This window comes from Hordeum vulgare, chromosome 4H, assembly GCF_904849725.1.
Source record: "Hordeum vulgare subsp. vulgare chromosome 4H, MorexV3_pseudomolecules_assembly, whole genome shotgun sequence".
In the NCBI taxonomy this organism is placed as follows: Eukaryota; Viridiplantae; Streptophyta; class Magnoliopsida; order Poales; family Poaceae; genus Hordeum; species Hordeum vulgare.
This window is the reverse complement of record NC_058521.1, coordinates 148840910-148861365: the sequence shown is the minus strand read 5'-3', so window position 1 is coordinate 148861365 and position 20456 is coordinate 148840910. Positions and strand designations below refer to the sequence as shown.

Genomic DNA, 20456 nt, shown 5'->3' with positions numbered 1-20456 from the left:
GTGTGAGGGGCTTGTGTGGTTAGGGGCTCTTGGGGTTGAGCATTTACAACTACAAAGCTAGGGTTGGGGCTATGTAGGTGGTTGCATGTACTATATTTCGGCCTCGGCATAAAAACCGACGAACCGAAGACCGAACCGATACCCAAACTGAAATAACCAAATTTTCGGTTTTGTCGTTGCTACAATAATATTCGGTTTTTTAGTATACTAACCGAATTTAATTCAGACAGTTTGGTTTTACACCGATAACCGGAACTGAAACCGAAGCACAAGCTTGAGCATGCAATATCCTAGCCCCCAGGTCATGTGCGAGCCAGCGACGGCTTTGTATCTCTGCCGGGCCTTTCACGTACATGTAATGATGCAGCTAGCGAAGGCCCACACTTTGCAGAATAGTACTCTCACATAGTACAATACTATGCTTGCTAAAAAAAGGTAGCACGGCTGTTCCCTTGGATTTATCCCACCTCGGCTAGCTATAGGGGATAAGAAAGCGAGCTTGGCTACTTAAGAGGACAAAGTACGATATGTACAGCACACACAAAAGTTAGCTCGCGTAGAGGAAATACTTAACCTAGTGTGGCTTTGAGCTTATTGTTTGTACTTTTTTGTACATGGTCCCTAGTTCGGTTAAAATTGAAAACCGAACTGAAAAATCGGTTAACCGAACTTTTGGTTAGTTGATTTTCTATGTCTATTTCGTTTTTCACTTTGACTAACCGAATTCATTAAAAACCTAACAGTAGAAACCGAATTTTTGGTTTTTACATAACGCCCAGGCCTAGCTATATTTGTGTTACAATATCACACGGTGGCGTTTCTTTTTTCTAGGTGTAGGGAGGGTGCACATGATTGATATATTTTTATAGGCTTATTGCCGCTGATTGTTTTGAAAATCGTTGGTCCAATCAAAATTATAAACCAAATCCAATATTGAATATCTCAATAGAATGAAATAACGTCAAAATTAGGGAACATAGTGCATTGAAAAAATTATATAGGAGAGCTTAAGGAATTGTTGACTTATCAAAATTGGATGAACCATTTCTAAATTGAATTGCTCAACTAAATTGTGAGGCCTTAAAATTGAAAACATAGTGTATAAAATAAAAGAATTGAATAAGAAAGATTTGAAAAATTGTTGACCTAGTTAAAACGGGTGATCCGATTTTAATTGAAGACCTCAGTTGAGTGTGAGCTCTTTAAATCTAGAAAGCTTACTGTTATATAGGATTTATCATGAACAAGACAAATATTATAATAACATTTTTATTAGTGCATGTAGGCCATATTTCCAACACATACTTGAGATATTCTCCTATTTTCGACGAAGATAAAAATAATTTAAAAATATTTTAGCCGGTCATATTTTATTGTAAGAAGCAGAATGAATGAAGTAAATAAAATTATAAATATATACGTATAGAAACATATGTTTGAGTGGCAAGTACTCGCTCTGTAAACTAATATAAAAGCATTTATATCACTACATTAGTGATCTAAACACTCTTATATTAATTTTCGGAGCGAGTAATATTGATCGGGGATGGGGTACTATACTTTTTATTAGCACTGTAAAGATCAACGGATGGGAGGGAGTATTGTGTGGAAGACGATACGTGCTAACGACAAGATGTCATACAATGATCGGGTTTACGTGAAATGATACAGATTGTGTGGAAGACGACACGTGCTAACGACAAGATGTCATACAATGATCGGGATTACGTGAAATGACACAGAGAGTATTTCCAAAGTCTTTCACATCCCAATCAACGGATACTTCCGGTAATGAAGCTAGCTCATGGGGATGATGCAGTTGCGTCTTCCAGGTTCAGACAAACCACAACCGATCACATTTATTTCCGACAATTTTTTTCTCGGACAAGGAACCGATCACATTTATACTTGCGCGGCCCACTCTAGAGGTTTTGGGAGAAGAGAGAAAGGAAATATCGATGGCCGCCGCCGAGGCAGGCCGTTGATGGAGACGGGGGAGAAGGTGGGGGCAACAAAGATTCCCGAACGCATACGTACATCGTACAAAAACCAGCAGACATGTACATATCAAAGTACTGTTTGGAGAATAGACACTAGAGACCGGCAAGATGCCACGCACGAAGATCGACTAGGATTGCAGGTGAAACGTCAACAAGAGACCAGTTCCAAGAACAACATTACATACATGTCTCAATCCACTTGTACCCACGGTAGTTGAGCACATGCATAAATACCACCCCCTCGCCCTCGGTTGTTGATTGCGCTGCACACACTGATTGGAGCTGAGCCACTGAGCGGCGAGCCTCGATAAAGGATCAATGGCCAGCGGCGAGGCAGCAGCAGCACCGTTGCTGGAGAAGAAGTCGGTCTACCGTGAAGGATGCCCGGGATGCGCCGTGGAGAGGAGGAAGACTCTGAACCCCGGCGCCCCCTACAAGGAGTTCCTCCACATCTGGATCATCATCCTCGTCTCATGTATGTGTACATCTATCTACTGGTTGCTTCTGCATCACCCCTCTCTCTCTCTCTCTCTCTCTCTCTCTCTCTCTCTCTCTCTGCTAGATCTTTGGTGTGCTTCGTCCAGCTAAAACTGGATAAGGTCAGGTGATGTGAAGCAGAGCATTTTGAGTTGCAGTTGTTCTGTTTTGGTACCGTCTCAGAAGACCATTGTGTAGGTCTAGCAGCTTAAGCTGCTGCCGTAATCCGTGGCAGAATCAGCGAGGGGCATCAGTTCCATCCTGAAATTTGTCTCAAAGAAAAAATCAGTTCCTTAAATGCTCGGCCTATTTTCCCTGAACGATGATAGTACAAATCATTATGTATGATTGCAGCTATCCTTGTTCTTAGAATCTACTCCCTCTGTACCTAAATACTTGTAGTTGGGGAGAATTAAACTAGTTCTTCCCAACTACAAGTATTTAGGTACAGACGGAGTAGTCTATCTTCGCTCTACTTTTGTGTCATCTGATAATTTGAGCATCAATGTATAAGTTGCATTTTTAACTCTTTGCCCTTGTCATTCTAGGTTTACCAATATCATCGCTATTCCCCTTCTTGTATTTCATGGTACGTATTTCTAATGTAAAACAAAGACCATAACATTGGCATCAAAAGAATACAAAACTCTGCTTACGGAATTATGTGCGTACATCTTTTCTTTTTGTCAAGACAATAAGCTTTGCATTGTAGGAAATGTGAACCATTGAATCTTGAAACTATAAATATGTTCAAGTTTTGTCTTAACTATGTATATAGTTTGTGTCTGCACTACATATTCATTTGTCAGGTTGTTATTTAGTTCTCCAAGGTTGTAATACGATATAATAGCATTTTACTGAAATAAATTGCATGCATCTGCAGTATGGAACAGTGGTTGGTACATTAGTCCTGATATGGTTATTTATGTTAATAATAGTGTAGTTCTGTATCTACGCAAGTGTGGGCCCAACATTATCCATGACCACAGATAACCTTTGAAAAATATTGTCTCATACTCTTCTGAAATAACAGATACGAGATTTGCACATTGCCAAAACAGTAGAGGACATTGGATTCTATGCTGGGTTTGTAGGTAAGACCCTTCCAAATTGTTGGACCTCTAAGTTCGAAGGGTGTTATATTTACAGATACTACAAACGTGTTGTGCACTCTCACTCTAGGAAGAATGACCAATTGACTATTCTGAATCTTTGTAGGCGCCTCTTATATGTTTGGTAGAGCTTTAACATCCACTGCTTGGGGGATGGTTGCAGACCGCATTGGGAGAAAGCCAGTTATTATGCTTGGAATTTTCTCCGTGTTAGTATACTTCTTTTGTGTTTACATAAGAATGAATTTCGGTACTGGCTACAGGTATTTTGCTTTCGCTATATTTTTATGACAGATCCCAAATTGATGATGTGAAATTTAGAATATCTCAGGCTTCTATTCAGTGCTTTGTTCGGCCTAAGTGGGCATTACTGGATGGCAATATCAACACGATTTCTTCTTGGTTCTTTGAACGGTGTAATTGGACCTATAAGAGTATGATGGTTGTGTGCTCTAAAGTTTTACTTCTCATTTGAACAAGTTACGGCTGTTTACTTGGCAATTGATGATTGCAGGCTTATGCTATTGAAGTTTGTCGACCAGAGCACCACGCGATTGCATTATCACTTGTAAATTACAAATTATGCACCAAACATTTTCCATTGTACTCTAATTCTATACTTTAGATAATGCATTCAATTTTTTTATATGAATAGGTTAGCACAGCATGGGCAATAGGTCTCATTGTAGGACCAACGATTGGCGGATATCTTGCACAGGTATCCAAAGAAACCGCAGTAGTACATGAGTTACTGTATCCTATATTCATCAATTCATACTATGTTACATTTATTGTTTTGGTAGCCTACAGAAAAATATCCAAAGTTATTTCCCGTCGGCTCATTATTCGGAAGGTATTTTTTGTTAGTGTGAATTCAGTTGTAAGATAACACAACTTCCTTCAACTTACTAACTACTGAAATAATTTTTAGGTTCCCATATTTCTTACCTTGTCTGTGTATATCAATCTTCTGCTTTCCTGTTCTAATAAGCTGCATTTGGCTCCCGGTATGTGCCGTTAATCCACAATGTTTTCATTGCTTATACTTTTTCCTGCAAATGTGTGAACAAGATATTCATCACGTAAAGATTTTCTTTTACGAAGTACTCTAATCTAGGGTCTAATGGGAAGTATCCAATGTTTGTGCACTGATCCAATGGTCTGCTAGGATCAATAGTCCGATGCCTAGTCATGTGCAAGATTTTATCGTCATCTGGTTCATCATTTTACCATTTCAACTTTTATCACCAACAGGGTTCAGTAAATGCCAGGTTATACGACTTACCACTTTTTTTTTTCCTATCATAGTACTAGTACAAGTATTCTGCGAAAATGATGCATGTCTCTAGCTGATTTCCTAGACCTAAAAGCGTAACTAGATTGTGCGCAATATGCTGCAACTGTATAATTGCCAATAATGTATAGTGGTTCACCATACATTTTGCGCGCTCCTAAGCTCTTAGCAATTTAACCAAAATATGTGATAAATTTCACAAGATAATGCATAACTACATATCACTTGTACTACTTATCACTTGATTCCAGTTTTCCTTATTTTCCACTAGTAAAGTATTCCCTGAAAACAAGGCATGCACGGAGCTGATTCGCTAGACCTAAAGGCCCTACTTGATTTGGTCCTAATTTGATAAAATTTGTTGTCCATTTTATTCTATCTAACATAACTACTCCTTCCATCCCAAAATATGTGTTGCAAATTTAGTAATAAATTAGTACAAATTGAATACTAAAGCAGCGACACTTATTTTGAGACGGAGGGAGTATGACATTACATAAATTTCAGGAGACACTACATAACCACAACACTGACGAAAAGGAAGATGAAGCGAGTGAATCTTTGACTGCAATTTTTTCTGGTTCAGAAGAGATTGTCGAGCATAATATTACTTCAACAAGGAAAAATAATGTATTGAAGAACTGGCCATTGGTGTCATCTATCATTCTGTTTTGTATCGTGTCCTTTGATGACATGGCATATTCAGAGGTATTCTTCTAAATGGTTTGCTTGAAAATTTGATGTTTCCAATATCTCGTTTATGGTGTTGCTTTAAAACCTCTTTTATGGTGTTACTTTAAAACTATATGTTTTCAACAACAAAAAATGGTCTCATTGTGCCTCAGATAAACTAATAGCAAACACATGCATAGTGAAAGGCATGATTAATCGCCCATATGGTTTTCTTTCATACACCGATGATATTTATTATAGCAAGTTAGACACGACATTAATAATCATATGGTTTGTTGTCTAAGCTAGATAAATTGTCCAAATAATTTGTATTATTTTGTATTAAGTAGAACTAATAATATTACATACACATCATTTATTTTCACACGAGTTAATTATTTATCATCTCGAAACAGGCTTTCACCCCGCTTTATATATAAAGCATAAGAACCAGCATTCATACAACCACAACCCAACACAGTGATAAACCAAAAGAGCGATGGGGCAACAACACAGTCACACCCAAGGAAAGGAAAAAGAAAACAGAGAATGCCAACAAGGGGCAAGCTAAGCATCATGGGGGCGGTGGGAGAGCCGTCGGGCGGACATCAGCAGCGCGTCCAGGTAGCCCTGAAGCCGGTCGCGGTCTCGGGGCCTAACAAGCGGATGCCAATGCTGCAAGAAGGCAAGGAATTTGAAGAACGAGTCAGATGCATGTCGCTGAAACACCCGCTCAATCACCATCTTATTGCGAGTCGTCCAAAGAGTCCATGTCAAAGCTGCGAAAACCAGCCAGAACAGTCAGCGCTTACGACCAGCCTGGGTGGCCCTTACTTGCAGAAAATTTGCCAGGTCATGGGCCTCCCACTCAGGTCCCAGAGCCTCACGCACAAAGCACCAAAGGGCTTGAGCCGCAACGCAGGAGAATAGAATGTGGGTTCCAGTCCCCGGGACGTGGCACATGGGACAGATGCCGTTACCCAGACCGTGGCGTTTCAGCACCTCGGTCCCTGAAGGCAGGCGGTCACGGAGAAGCTGCCAGACGAAGATCTTAATCTTCAGGGGCAACGGAGCCTTCCAAAGTGGGGATAACCACGGAAGGACCGGCACCCTACACAGAGCCAAATATGCCGAGCTAACGGAGAATTCTCCCGGAGGAGAAAGACCCCAAGATACAAAATCTCTACCCGACGAAACTGGGAGAGGCACCATTTCCTGCAAGACTTCCCACTCGTGGACCTCGGCTGGACCGAGGGGGCGGCGGAACGCCACATGCCATCCGTCCTCCCGAGCAGTCATGGAGACAAGTGCGGCAGGGTCGCCGCAAATAGCAAAGAGCCTCGGGAATCGCATGCGTAGCGGTTCACCATCCAGCCATGGGTCTAACCAAAATTGGGTCCCCGCCCCATTGCCCACCGAGATCCGAAGGCCCAGCCTAATATCATCCTTGATGCCTTGAATAGATTTCCAGAACTGCGACCCAGTCGCGAGAGAGCAGGCCAATAGGGGTCTACCCTGAAGGTATTTGTCCTCGATCAATTGTAGCCACAGACCCCCATCTCCCTGCAGAATCCGCCACACCCAGCGCAACATCAGAGCAACGTTCATGCGGCGGGATGCAAGTATGCCCAAGCCCCCTCGATCCTTCGGAAAGCAGATATCGGCCCACTTCACCATGTGATTTTTGGGCCTACCTTCCCCTGCCTGCCAGAAGAACCTCGTCAGCTCCTTGTCGAAGGAGCCATGCACGCCCTCGTGCAAGATATACATCCCCATCATATACATGGGGAGGCTCGCAAGGTTAGCGGAAATGAGGACGGTCTTGCTGCCCTTAGATGTGAACCTACCGCACCAGGGCTCCGCACGGGATGCTAATCGTCCCACAAGCGGATCGAACCCACTCACCAAGATCCTGGACTCAGCCAGGGGCATCCCCAAATAAGAGATGGGGAGGACAGCCAGCTTGGAGTTCAGTTTGTCCGCGATCCTGTGTTGCTCCTCGTCGGAGTAGCCGAGGACCACAACCTCACTCTTTTCAAAGTTAATCTTAAGTCCAGACATTTCCTCGAAGCAGAGCAGTAGGAACTTAAGATTAGCAATGTCCGAGTCAGAGCCAGCGACCATGATCATGATGTCATCCGCATATTGAAGATGGGAGACACCACCTCCCGATATGAGGTGGCCAACGACCCCCTGGATATGGCCGGCAAGCTTGGCCTTATCCAAGATGCTAGCAAGGGCGTCAACGGCGGGGTTGAAAAGCAAGGGGGATATAGGGTCCCCTTGCTTTACCCCCCCTAGAGGCCTGGAAGAAGGGGCCCATGTCACGGTTGGTATTGATCGCCGTATTACCAGATCTGGCGAGTTGCATGATCCAGGAACACCACCTGTCGCCAAAGCCCCGTCGTTCCATAACCAACCTCAAAAAGGACCAGTCGAGACGGTCATACGCCTTCTGGAAGTCCAGTTTAAGAAAGACCCCCTTGAGCCCCTTGGACGCCACCTCGTGGACAATCTCGTGGAGAGCAAGGATCCCATCATGAATCCGCCTGCCCTTCAGGAATGCGGACTGGAGGGGGTGAGCAATCCGTTCAGCCACAGGGGACAGACGAGTAGCGCAGACCTTAGCAAAGATTCGCGCCAACACGTTAATCACCGTGATGGGGCGGAATTGTCGGATGTCCGAAGCCCCAACTACTTTGGGGATGAGAGCAATGACGCCAAAGTTAATCCTGCCCATGTCCAGGGTGCCGATATAGAATTCCTGAAAAATGGGCATAATAACCGGGCGCATGGTCTCCCATAATCTCTGGAAGAAGATAACCGGGAAGCCATCCGGCCCCGAGGCCGAGCACGCCTTCATAGAGGCGATCGCCTGCCCCACCTCCTCCGGGGAGAACGGGAGAGTAAGCTCCGCATTCTCTGCGTCGGACACGTGATCAGCTAGCAGCCAGAAGTCCTCACACAGGGAGGTGCCTCCATGCGGCTCAGCTGAGAACAACTCCTTATAGAAGGAGTAAATATGGGATGAGATGTCCTCTGGGCTTTCCAGGAGAGCATCCCCATCCCAGAGGAAAGGAATGGCGCATTTCCGCCTACAGCCATTAGCGATGGCCTGGAAGTAGTCGGTGTTCGCATCACCCTTCAGGAGCCAGTTCTGGCCTTCTCGACGCTGCCAGAACAGTTCCTCGCTCTTGAAGATGTCCATGAGCGATTTATCGAGGGAGTTTCTCCGGATCCAGTCGTCCGGGGATAGACCCGGTCCATCGGCCAAGTCATATAGCGCCTTAAGCTGACCCAGTAGGCCCCCTTTACGGGCCCGGAGGTCAGCGCCCAGGTTTGCACCCCAGCCCTTCATAGATTGGCGAGCCAACTTAGCACAGTGGTGGCAAACATCCACCGCACAGAAGACACGCGGCGTGGAGGAGGCCGAAAGGCGCCAGCGGTCGTGAACCCGTTCGCAGAAACCAGGTTGCTCTAGCCAGAATGTCTCAAAGCGGAAGCGACGGGCTCTAGGAGGGGACCCATCCCCCGTTGAGAAAATCAGGGGGTATGGTCGGAGCCAATCCGCGTGACCGCCTTAAGCCCACAAAGAGGGAACATCACTTTCCATTGGGCTGACACAAAGACCCGATCCAAGACACTCCGGATGGGGTCGACCTGTTTATTTGACCACGTGAACCTAGCCCCTACGCGGGCTATCTCACGTAGCACCAGATCCGCAATGCAATCATTAAAGAGACGCATTCAGGGTCGATCCACATTTAGTGAGCTTTTATCAAAAGCCCACCTAATGAGGTTAAAATCGCCGGCCACCACCACCGGGGTGGTGCACCTCTCCACGTTGTTTTTCAACTCGGCGAGGAAGTCTGCCGATCGGCTATGGTCCGCCGGACCATAGACGATAATCACCTCCCAGCTGAGGTGAACTCGTCAGTCAGTGACGGCCATGCTAACAAAAAACTCCCCGCGGTCCATGTCCTCCACTGAGAACGCATCCTCCCTAACACCGAGAAGGATGCCCCCAGAGTGGCCCGTCGCAGGGAGCCACTGCTAGGCAAAATGGTGACGAGACAGCCGCTGGAGCTCGAGCATGCTAAAATCCTGGCGAATCGTTTCCTTAAGTCCCACAATGTCAATCTCTTCCTGGCGCAAATAATCGATGAGCTGCTGCCTCCGGCTAGTGAGGCCGAAGCCCCTAATGTTCCAACATAGGAGGTTCATTTAATAACTTCATCTGGATACCTAGGCCCCGCAAGCGGGGCCGAACTAGCCTGCCCGTCAATCGCGGGATGGGGGAGATCCTTAGGCGGGCGCCCCCGGCGTCCCCGAGCAGAGGGGGTCCGGGGGTCACCCGGCTGGGGAAGCAGATCTGGGAGCCGACCCACGGACCTCGCGTCGGGTCTCACTGGGGTTGATACGGGTAGGAGGGCGTCCCGTGGGCTCATGGATAGGGGGAGCCCATCCCTGGGTGCCACGATCCCACCTACTATCGGAGGTGCACCACCATCCCTGGTCTCTCTATGACCAGGTACGGGGTGCACCGAGGTGGAAGGTTCCTCCCGCGCAGCGAAAGCACGAGCTTCATCCAACGCCCCCTCAAACCTCTCCTTGGCGCACAAGGCAGAGATCTGATCTAGAGTGGGACCTTTCTCCCCTCGGAACACAATACCACTATCCGAGGCCACAACAGCCAAATGGGGCACCATCTCGTGAGTAAGCACAGAAAAACGAGAACCAGAAGGAGAGGCAGGGAGGGGGGGGGGGGTACGTACCCGGGAACAAGTCACGGGCCGCAGCACGGCGGGCCGCCGGCTCACGGATCGTCGGGATGCGGCCATCCTGAAGGATCCGGGACTGGCTCATCCGCGCACTCTGCCGCGTAGCCACCACGAGGGAGGGGCCCCCCGTGGCCTGGAGCGGGGCACGGGGGGGGACTCCGAGATCCAGCCGGGGTCGACGATCGGGGGGGACCCAAGTCCGGGGACCCCAAGACTAGGGAAGGGGGGACCCCGGTGAGCGCGAGTAGCAGACCACCCCGGGCGAGCGTGGGAATGTGGCGGGGCACACCTCCATGCCCACACTTACCTCCTCCTCCTCGGCGGCCACTGGCCCATCAGAAACAGGGGGAGGCAGCCCAGTGTCTACCGCAGACAACGACACCAGCGCCTCCACTGGCTTATCCCCTGCGCGATCTGTCGGACCAGCGGCCGATGCGGCGGGGATCCGCCCAGCACTAGACGACTTGGGCTGAGCCCCTCTAGCAGTATCATCCCCCTCAGAAGACGAGCCCTCCTCCGAGGAGCCTCCCTTATCGTTGAGCCCCCTGTCGCCAGGCTCCGGATCATCAGGGTCCAAACCCAGAGGGTCCACCGGAGCTGGGGACTCGAGCTCAAAGGTGAGGCGCCTACCTTTGGAGCCAGAGTAGAAGACCAAGGATAGACCATCGATCTCAGCAGGAGCCGGGCAGAGGATCTCAATGCGTGCGGGGCCATCGTCCTCGAAAGAAGCCATGTCAGCGGTGATCAGCTTGCCCACCGGCTCGGAGATGGCTTTCAGAATGTGAGTGAGTTTGCCACCCCGCGGAGCCGCATTGCCTCCCCTCGGGAGGCCATAGACGAGGATCCACACCTTCTCCAAAGGCGGCACGGGGTCAGGTTCCGCTGCCGCCGCCTTGACGGAAATCATGAACTTGTTGATGGGACAACTGATGACGTCGTGGGAACATACCCGGAGGAGCTAGGCCGAGGGGAAGGGAACCGAGAAGACGAGGGGGGCCGTCTCCGTCACCTCCCGAGCGAACTCGGAGTCCCGAAAGTCACCAATGTAGGCCACAAGCTCCTCCCGGATGAGATCAGCCAAGATCACCAACCCAGCTGGAGTGGCCTGCTCGGGTGCCTGGGTGACAGTCGCCAGGTGCGGCCAGCTACCCCCTCCTCAATCTCGGCATCAACGAAGTAGAAGGTCCCCCTCTCAGTACCATACCCAAGGTAGGCCAGGGTCGTGTGGCATCGTGGAGGGGCCTCACACTCCGAGCGGTAGTGTCCTGCGCACCCACAGTTGATGCACATCGTATCCTCATGAGAGCGCTGGCGGCTACCCCGAGCCGGGGGGGGGGGGGGGGGGGGCTCCGGAGCCTCCTGCTCAGGAGTCCCCATCGAGGCCGGGCAACCATCACCCTCCGGGGTAGCACCAGCTGTCTTCTTCTTCTTCGACTTCTTCTTCTTCTTCGCCAGAGACGGGGCGGCCGGGGGAGCAGCAGGCGGGAGCACTGGAGACGCGCGCCTAGAAGGCCCGTCATCCCGGCGCCAGTCCGCACCCTCCGCTCGGGAGGGATGCCAGTCAGAGCGACGGTCATCCGCACCGCGCCGCATGGGAGGGCCGCCCCGCCGATCCTCTCGGTGGTGGTCGTGGCGGTCCCGCCGCTAGGCCGGCGCCGAGGACCGGGGAGCAGGGGGTCGAGCTGGCTGGTCGCGAGGGGCAATCTCGTCGCGGGACCGGGGAGCCGGCGGTGGCCGTGCCACCAGCACGGCACGCAGAGCAGCTTCCCTGTCCACGTCAGGAGGGCTCAGGCGCGCAGCCTCCCGGCGGCGGACGTCCCCCGGCGAGCCCGGCAGGGGCAAGCGAGGGTCCCTCTCGGAGTCCTGAGGCGGTGGAGGGCGGCGTAGGGAGGTGCCAGCGTAATACTCTGGCGACCTCCCCGTATGGTCAGAGCCACCACGCCCGGAGCGCGACGGGCCGGCGTCGAGACCCTAGGCCAGGGCAGGACCACGGGCAGGTGGAGCGGGCCGGGGTCGCTGGTAAGCCGAGGAAGCCCTCTTTGGCCGGGGCTGACCATCACCAGCGAGGCGAGCCATGAGGACCTCCTTGTAGGAGCGAATCGGAGGAGGAGGAGAAGAGGCCCTGGCGCCGGCCTGGAGCAGCCGGAGTAGTTCCCCCTGCCCTCCCCTGAAGGGCCGAACGGGCATCAGGCCGCGCCCCACCCCCGACCCCAAGTCTTGGTGGGCCAAGGCCCAGCGCCTGTTGACCAGTGCCAGGACCCGTGAAGCGCGGAGGGCCGCGCCAGCCGCCTTAGCAGCCGAAAAAGGCCGTGAATGGGCCCGCAGCGACCCAACCAGGGGGCAGGCGACCCGCGCATCCGACAGACGGCCCACCCCGCAAGGGCACAGGGTTGGGGGCACCTTCGGGGGGCACCTTCGGGGGGGGGGGGGGGGGGGGGCACCCGTCGCCGGCATCGGCGCCGCCGCCGCCAGGGGCAGCAGGGGGCCAACGCCTGGTCGGGCTATGCCAGCACCAGGCCCGACGGCCACCACAGGGGATAACCCGGGCGGCGCGCCAGGCCGGGCAGAGGCGGAGCAGGGGCGGACCACCGGGAGGGAGCCCCTCAGCCGGGACGCAGGAGACCGCCGGCGCAGCCCTTTCCCAGGGCGCCGACGGGCTGAGCGCACCGCGGAGAGGAAGTCCCCGAGTAGCGGTGGAGCCACGGAGCTCAATCATGCCCTCGCCGTCGGGTCCTCGTCGTCGCTCTCCTCGGCCCAGTCGGCCCAGCTCCGCGCCGCGCGGGAGAAACAGAGAGACGGCCCCCCAGCTACCAGGGAAGCCGCCGGCGGCGAAGGGGAAGGGGGCGGCGGAGCCATGCTGGCCGCCGTCACACCACCGGCCGTGCGCAGGGTCCGGTCCACGACGCCGCCATCCAGGAGAAACAGCTCGATCTTCCTTTTTCTACGGAGTGGAATTCAACAGATGTTTTCCTTGGGCAAAGTCCTTAATTATTTATCATCATCAATGATCCAGATGATTAAGCCAAAATATCATTGATACAACAAAATGAATAATATCCGTACATTTTTTCTAGTATATCTTACTACTCCTTGCTTTAGTCACCATGGTCGATAAATTTGTTCTGATTATCCCATTAAACTATGAGAAAAAAAATCAAATATCGTCCTTGAGGACATTTTTTGTGCCAGTAGTTAAAGTTAGTTTAGACTAGAAATTTAGTTTATATCATCTTAGTACTTTTACTTTTTAAAGTCTTTGTGAATAATTAGTAAAATGTCTGATGCAGAGGCCGGGGGCCATCCTCCTTTTCGAAAGACAAAAAATATTATCTTGACACTTGTGTTTCGGGTCACATATTTAGATATTCTCCTTGTGGGCTGAAAGTGACAGAAAGTACGGTGGGCTAAGTTTCTCGTCTGAGGATGTTGGTCAAGTTCTTGCAGTTACAGGTATGGATGTTTGTACTATATTCTAATGATCTGCGTGACCTTACCATACATCAGTACTTCAGTCCATTTTTTGTTCCTTATTTTATCATATGACATCCGTCGTTTGAGTTGATATGCTGATGCGGTAGAGAAACTGAACAACACACCATGGTTGGCAAGATCAAGAGAAACAACTTTTAATTGGCAAGAGGAAGATAAACAATTTTGTACTTACAACTCGCATTGTGTTGTCTCGCATGCATGAGATAATTGAATTATGATTTGTATGATATGCTGGAGTGTCTTCACTATGATATGGAAATATGCTAGGGCCCCTTACTTTTTATCGAAAATAGCTTTCGTCCCGTTTTATATATAAAACAACGATCAACAACATTCCAATACAAACGCACGTCATCACAATACACGCACACATCCAAAACAGGATACATATACGTTGATCGCACCAACACCATCCCTAGCACTACAAGAGCAACCGAGGGCTCAACCGGGACCACCACCGCGAAGAAATGAAGTCGCATACGACGAACCGTGGGCTTCAAGGCAGCGCCTTCATGAAGGATATGACATCGGAGCGACATCAACCGCCTGATTCGAGGATCAGAATTTTGCCTGGAGCAGCACGACGAGTGATGAGAACTGCGACGACGCCTTCAAAAAGGGAGCGAGCTTTGCCTTCGTCGGTCCATCCGAAGATAGAACAGGTTTTCACCCCGACCAACACTGATCGCCACCGATCGCCAGACCCCAGCTACCACGCCTCCCACATGGCCATGGCCACCGGGCAGCACCAAGCTTCGGGCTCCGCCCATGAGAACCACACAACCACCTCTAGGGTCGCCGCCCTGGCATCGAAGACCTTGACACCACCTCACCCGAGATCCATCGCTACCCCACCAAAGACACTAGCAGAAAGGTCCCGCATTTCCCATCACTGGAGAACCCCTAGCGTTGAGACTCAAACGACGGCTAGAACTGGCCTCCATCGACTCGTCTTGTAGCACCGTGCGCAAGACGAGCTCGGTTACGCGGCACCGTGCGGGAGACGAGCTCGACCCTACAACACCGTGCGTGAGACGAGGTCGGTCCTGCCGCACGGGGCGCGAGACGAGCGATTTACCGCAACTGGGGAGAGGGCCCGCCCTTGACAGAAGTAGATCCCAAATGATGAGGATATGAAGCGAAGGTCGACACGGTCTGATGCAGTCTGATGCAGACGAGAAGACACCGGAGTAAGCCGGTGGTCGCCGCGGGGAGAGCAACGAGCCGTCGTGTAGCGCCGCTCCACCGAGAGGCCACCCGCCCATGCGCCGGACCTCCCTGTGCCGCTGCCCATGGTCGGAGCAACAACCACTCCAGGCAGCTGCCCAACCAATACCACCCACCCCAATCTCGATGCCAGATCTAGGAAGAGCGCCGCGCACGCCCCACCACACTAGAGGCCAGCCCAGCCAAGCCAGGAGCCGCCCCTAGCCCGCGTCGTCGCAGCCCTCATCGCCATCTGCTTGGATCTGACGAAGCCGCTGCCGGAGCATGCTGCCCTGCCGCCCACAGCACCGGCACGCCCCGTCATCAGATCCACGCAGTCACTCTTGCTCCTCTGCACAGCCATGTCGTAGCACGGCTGCCGGAGTCACCGCCACGTTCCCCACCTACGACCCGCGTCTCGTGCCACAGGCCACCAGGGGGAGGAGGGAAGGGGGCCTGCCGCCACCGATGCCAATCGGGCTTCGCATGACGGTGCCCTCCTTTGGCGGCGGGCAAGGGCGGAGCTGGAGCGAAAGTCACCCTGATGCACCACTTTAACAACACAACATATAATTTCCAAGCAATAGTGTACTAAAAATGGTGCTTTGTGACTCTAGCATGTGGTAATGGACATAATAAAAGACAAAGTACAAACACAAAAATTAGCACTCTAAATGCTTACTACTATAATGATGAAGCAAAGAACAAAACTTGTACCGAATGAGCTATATCCTAGTATTAACGAGTTAAACTCTAGTCACTGCTGTAAAATTATAAGTATGGTTTACTTGTTTATTCCACTGCAACTGTGCTACAGCCTACACATTTCATGGCAATGGCAAGATCTGAGAACGAATAATCATTGCAGAAAACTTAGAAACTTTAATCAGATAGGAGCATCAGTGGGCTCAAATATTTCTCTATTGGTCGCCGGTTGCAACGATGTCCTGTTGATCGGCCATCTCGGTAGGGCGTAGGCTGCGTAAATCTGTTGCTCTGGCCGGCGGGCGCGTGAGCGTCAGGTGTGTCTGTGGGCGCATCCATGCGTGGAGAAGAACGAAGGATTGTGGTGTGCGCAATCGTGCAGGGTGGGGAAGCCACGCACACACATGATACGAAGCAGAATCGATCGATCGTATGGTGCGGGTGTGGAACCCGGGAGTTGCGGACGGGGCGTGCGGCTTTGTCGTTGGGAAGATGGGCATGTCCCTGATGCACATATACTGCTCTAACCTGCCCAGGCCTTTTTAGAGGATAAGTAGCACTACAAAAAAAATTCTGATGTGTATTCCCGTGCACCAGGGTCAGCCCATTGGGCTCCGCCCTGGCGGCGGGAGGAGGGGAGGTGGGGAGGGGTGCTGGCGGGCGGCGACTAGGGTTTCGCCCTTCCGCCCGCCAGAGCAGCACGGGCGAACAGGCAGAACTGTTTAAAAAATACTTCCTTCATTTTTTTATATAAGGTGTATAATTTTCCACGCGATGATCAAGGCACATAATTATAAAGATGTTAGAACAAAATTAACCTTAACAAATTTATTTGTTAGTGACAAATAAATCAACGAGTCTAAAAAAGTAAGAGATACACACAATTAAGAGGGAGGTAGTTTCTTTTTTTGATACAATTAGAGATACAGACAATTATGAGAGAGATACTTTTCTTTTTCTGGAAAGCTAATAAGGGAATTACAAGGATTTACAACAAATGCACCTTACATTGTGAAAATTTATCAAAGAACAAATACACTTTATATAAAAAAATGAAGGTAGTAGAAATCAGGACTCGATCTGTGACCGCCACTTACTTTTATAAGAACCCCTCTTTTAAAATAATATTTTTTCTAATTTCATGCTACAGTACTTGTTTGTCCTAATGATTTCATATATTCGTGTATAGGTGTTAGCATTCTTGTATACCAAACATTTCTTTTTCCCCGTATTATCAGAGTTCTGGGACCAGTCAATACTTCTCGTGTTGCCATTGTGAGTTCAAGTTATAAATGATTTTATTTCAATGGAAGTTCACTTTTAATTTGAATAGATTAAATATTAACCTGCACTAATTTTGCAGAGTCTTTCTATGGTGCTTCTGTTTACATTTGCACCAATCACACATCTCTCAAGACCTTGGTCATCCATAGCAGTAAATATTGCATCGATTCTTAAAAATAATTTTCTCGTGAGTATCCATATCCTAAATTTTTGTATGGCATTCTTAAGAATTTCTGAACACTTTCATGCATGATCCATTTTATCTTTACAACAAGTAATGCAACGTGTTTTCATATTTAACAACAACCTCCTTTTGTAAGGACCCTGCTAGCTGGCGAACGGTCGCCAACTAGGCTGGCACATGCGAATGCCTTGGTGACATTTTTTAGTGTATAGGGGTTGGAAGTTTTCAAAACTGCCACTCCATGGAAGGTCCTTATTTTCTGGGCCCTTTTAGTGTATTTTTCGCAGAAAACTGTCACCCTTATATTCAGATTGGAGGGTTTAGGCAGGGTTCGCCAGGAATTGCTCCCTAGCAACGTGAGCCCGCTAAGAGCAACTCCAGCAGACCCCGCATTCATTCGGCCCGCAAAACATGTTTGCAGTTCACGTAAAAACGTCTATGCGGACCAGCACGCACAGACACGTATGCAGACCCCGCAGAACGGACCCGTAAAAGAGCATATTCGCGGAATATGTTTTGGTGGGGGAAAGCGCGGGCTGAAATGTCCTCCCACCAACCGCTTTCGCTCATATGCAGGGCACCGCAGCGGCGAGGTGGAAACCAGCGAATACGCGGGTTGGGGCTGAGATTTTGCCGTGCCCCGCAAAAATATTTGCGGGCCGGGGTGGGATGCGGGGTCTGATCGGGCAGGTTTTTCCGCCCTGACCCGCATTTTGGCGGTTATTTTCGGGTCGGGGCGGGATGCGGGGCCTGCTAGAGTTGCTCTAAGATTTTCCTTTTGTAACAGCTACCTTATCTTGTACTTCCTTTGTCCCAAAATAAGTGTTGTTGATTTAGTATAACATTTATACTAGTTTAATATTAAATCTATGGCACTTATTTTGGGATGGAGAGAGTACAATTTATTATAATATAATACATCAATTTTGTCTCAGTATTGTTACTAACATTGTCCATTTTCACATACTTATCAGATTACCATTGTTACTAGTTCATTCATTCTTCAGAATAATTCTGTGGTACGTGTCTTCGTATTTTATTCAATTGCAATTGCATTTTCTGCAGCTTTGTAATTTTCTCTATACGTGGGACTGACAGACTCAAGATCAAAGAGCAACTGCAAATGGTTTAGCCACCACTTTAATGTCCTTCTGTAAGACATTCGCTCCAGCAGGAGCTGGAATTGTGTAAGTATATATCCATGTTATGTTATTATTTCATTGGAACATAAGCTCTTGGCTTCTATTTTGGAGTGACGTGACATATACTTTCTGATATTTCAATCGCTGCACATATAATTTCCTTCCAAGGTTAAATTTTCTGGGAGAAACACAAGTCATGTATTTCTTAATTAGGTTTATACTTTTTTAGATATGAGAGTTACAATTTACTCCAAAGATATAAATATAGTGACCACTAGGGTTGGACTACATGTTTAATTTAACCAAAGTTAGTTTAAGTTGGTTTTTACCTGTAGTACGAATTCAATGTAATCCTAGTGATCACTATACTTAAATCCTTGATGTAAATGGCACAAATCTAGTTCGTTTCTAAGAAAAATTAATAATTCACAAAAGCGTGTAACGTGTAAAGGTTCAATGTCCACATATTTAATGATTATCTCCTAATGCAGGTTTTCCTGGGCACAGAAACGCCAACATGTTTTGTTTTTTCCAGGTAAATTTTGTGCCAGGATTGCTTTATCATTTAAAATAATAAATGAAAAAATTGCTTCGCTTAGTTTGTTTTTCACTGGTAGATGCTTTTATATATAACCAGACAAGTGAGATTCTGCAAACTTCCTATTCTTGTTAACTCCTTTTCTTTGGCTTTTGCTATATGTAGGTGACCAGATGCTGTTTTTTCTTTTGGCGATTGTCGAGCTTGTGGGACTTGTTTGGACATTCAAGCCGTTTCTTGTCGTCCCTGATCAATTTTCATCATATTAGCACTCTGAATTTGTACGTGTTATTATGAGTGCGGAATCTGTATCGTACTCTTCTTACAAATTTATATCCATTGTTTGGCAGTATACGCACTCCGAATAGGGCTGCAATGTAATTACACTGATTAGGATTGCAAAGCAGCTGAAATAAGCAAGAACCATTTTCAAGTACCATTATTATCTCCCTGCAAAACAATAGTGCCATTAATTATTAATTGTTAAACAATGTCTTGAACCGGTACGTCAAGGGAGATATTCTCAACCGAAGCTAGGAGTAGTTAGATAAGATAGATACTCATGTAACCTTTTATCTTTTCCTATCTCTTGTTTACTTCTTCCTCAAGCTATATCTCTAGCATATCTCTCCAACAACTTGTACGCGTGTTTGGGCTCGCAACCCCTCTATATAAACACGTAACACGTCGACCAAGATGGTTAAGACGTTTTCGCCATCTCGCACATGGTATATAGAGCAATTTTCCTCCATCAAACCTAGCTAGTCCACCTCCACCCAAGTGCGCAGCCGCCATGTCTTCCTCCTCGCATCAGCCGTTGCTCACCGGCGGGGTTCCGGAGAAACTCTCCCACACCAACTATGTTTTTTGGCAAAGCCAGATCACGCCACAGCTGCGGGGCGCCGGCGTCTAGCACTACGTCGACGGCACAACACCTGAATCGGCAAAAGTCCTAAGCAGCAAGGACACTGCCGGGAAGGAGTCCTCTGAGCCAAATCCCCTTCATCCAATCTGGATGAGGGAGGACCAGCAGGTCCTTGGCTACCTGCTCCAAAACCTCTCCAAAGAGGTGCTCATTACGGTGACCACGATCACCACGGCGCGAGAGCTCTAGGTGGCATTGGCGAGCATGTACTCGTCCCAGTCACTCAGTCGCGTCAACAACATCCGGACTGCGCTGATCAACGCGCAGAAGGGAAACCAATCGGTGGCCTCCTACTTCGCCGCCATGCATGGCTCCGCTGATGAACTTGCCGCAGCCAGCAAGGCCATCCAGGACGACGAGCTCATATCCTACATCATCCACGGGCTTGATCAAGATTATCAGCCCCTGGTCTCGGCCTTGGACGCTTGCGTCACTCCGTTAACTCTTGACGAGCTCTTTGCTATGCTTAGTAATTTTGACCAGCGCATGGCACAATACCACGGCTGCAGCGGCGGCTTCAAGTCGTCAACAAACTCAACTTCCAGGGGTCGTGGCGGTGGCTCTCGTGGCTTCTCCCGTGCCAGGGGACGTCGCGGTGGTGGCTCCCCTCGCGGCAACTCCAAAGGATGCCGTGGCGGTAGCAC

At 49.2% G+C, this 20456-nt stretch overlaps 2 protein-coding genes across 8 annotated transcripts; one reads left to right on the top strand and one right to left on the bottom strand.

Annotated features, from left to right (window-relative positions):
- Window positions 1–2024: 2024 nt before the first annotated feature.
- Window positions 2025–19326, top strand: LOC123448204 (protein ZINC INDUCED FACILITATOR-LIKE 1-like). Of its 5 annotated transcripts, none has more exons than XM_045125021.1 (17): window positions 2032–2475; window positions 3026–3066; window positions 3511–3571; window positions 3696–3852; window positions 3921–4023; window positions 4104–4157; window positions 4245–4307; window positions 4393–4442; window positions 4521–4596; window positions 5391–5591; window positions 13699–13786; window positions 16929–17014; window positions 17103–17210; window positions 18182–18226; window positions 18306–18394; window positions 18841–18884; window positions 19053–19326. In XM_045125021.1, exons 1-17 carry the CDS (start codon window positions 2319–2321, stop codon window positions 19154–19156), a joined length of 1527 nt encoding a protein of 508 aa, XP_044980956.1. In that variant the 5' UTR covers window positions 2032–2318; the 3' UTR covers window positions 19157–19326. The 5 variants fall into 5 exon arrangements, with proteins under 5 accessions (XP_044980958.1, XP_044980956.1, XP_044980957.1 ...); XM_045125022.1 differs by having other exon boundaries at window positions 2034–2475; window positions 3696–3798; XM_045125024.1 differs by lacking the exon at window positions 3026–3066 and having other exon boundaries at window positions 2385–2475.
- Window positions 2504–12727, bottom strand: LOC123448206. 3 transcript variants are annotated; one of them, XM_045125027.1, is made up of 2 exons: window positions 10331–12727; window positions 2504–2738 (listed from the first exon to the last, which is right to left on the bottom strand). In XM_045125027.1, exon 1 carries the CDS (start codon window positions 11241–11243, stop codon window positions 10551–10553), a length of 693 nt encoding a protein of 230 aa, XP_044980962.1. In that variant the 5' UTR covers window positions 11244–12727; the 3' UTR covers window positions 2504–2738; window positions 10331–10550. The 3 variants fall into 3 exon arrangements, with proteins under 3 accessions (XP_044980962.1, XP_044980963.1, XP_044980961.1); XM_045125028.1 differs by lacking the exon at window positions 2504–2738 and adding an exon at window positions 4473–4641; XM_045125026.1 differs by lacking the exon at window positions 2504–2738 and adding an exon at window positions 5954–6230.
- Window positions 19327–20456: the final 1130 nt, after the last annotated feature.

Bases quoted from the DNA above. Each gene is read 5' to 3' on its own strand.
- LOC123448204 (XM_045125021.1), top strand. From the start codon at position 2,319: ATGGCCAGCGGCGAGGCAGCAGCAGCACCGTTGCTGGAGAAGAAGTCG. The intron at 18,227-18,305 runs GTACGTGTCTTC...TGGGACTGACAG, and splicing joins TTCTTCAGAATAATTCTGTG to ACTCAAGATCAAAGAGCAAC. The intron at 18,395-18,840 runs GTAAGTATATAT...CTCCTAATGCAG, and splicing joins CCAGCAGGAGCTGGAATTGT to GTTTTCCTGGGCACAGAAAC.
- LOC123448206 (XM_045125027.1), bottom strand. From the start codon at position 11,243: ATGATTTCCGTCAAGGCGGCGGCAGCGGAACCTGACCCCGTGCCGCCT.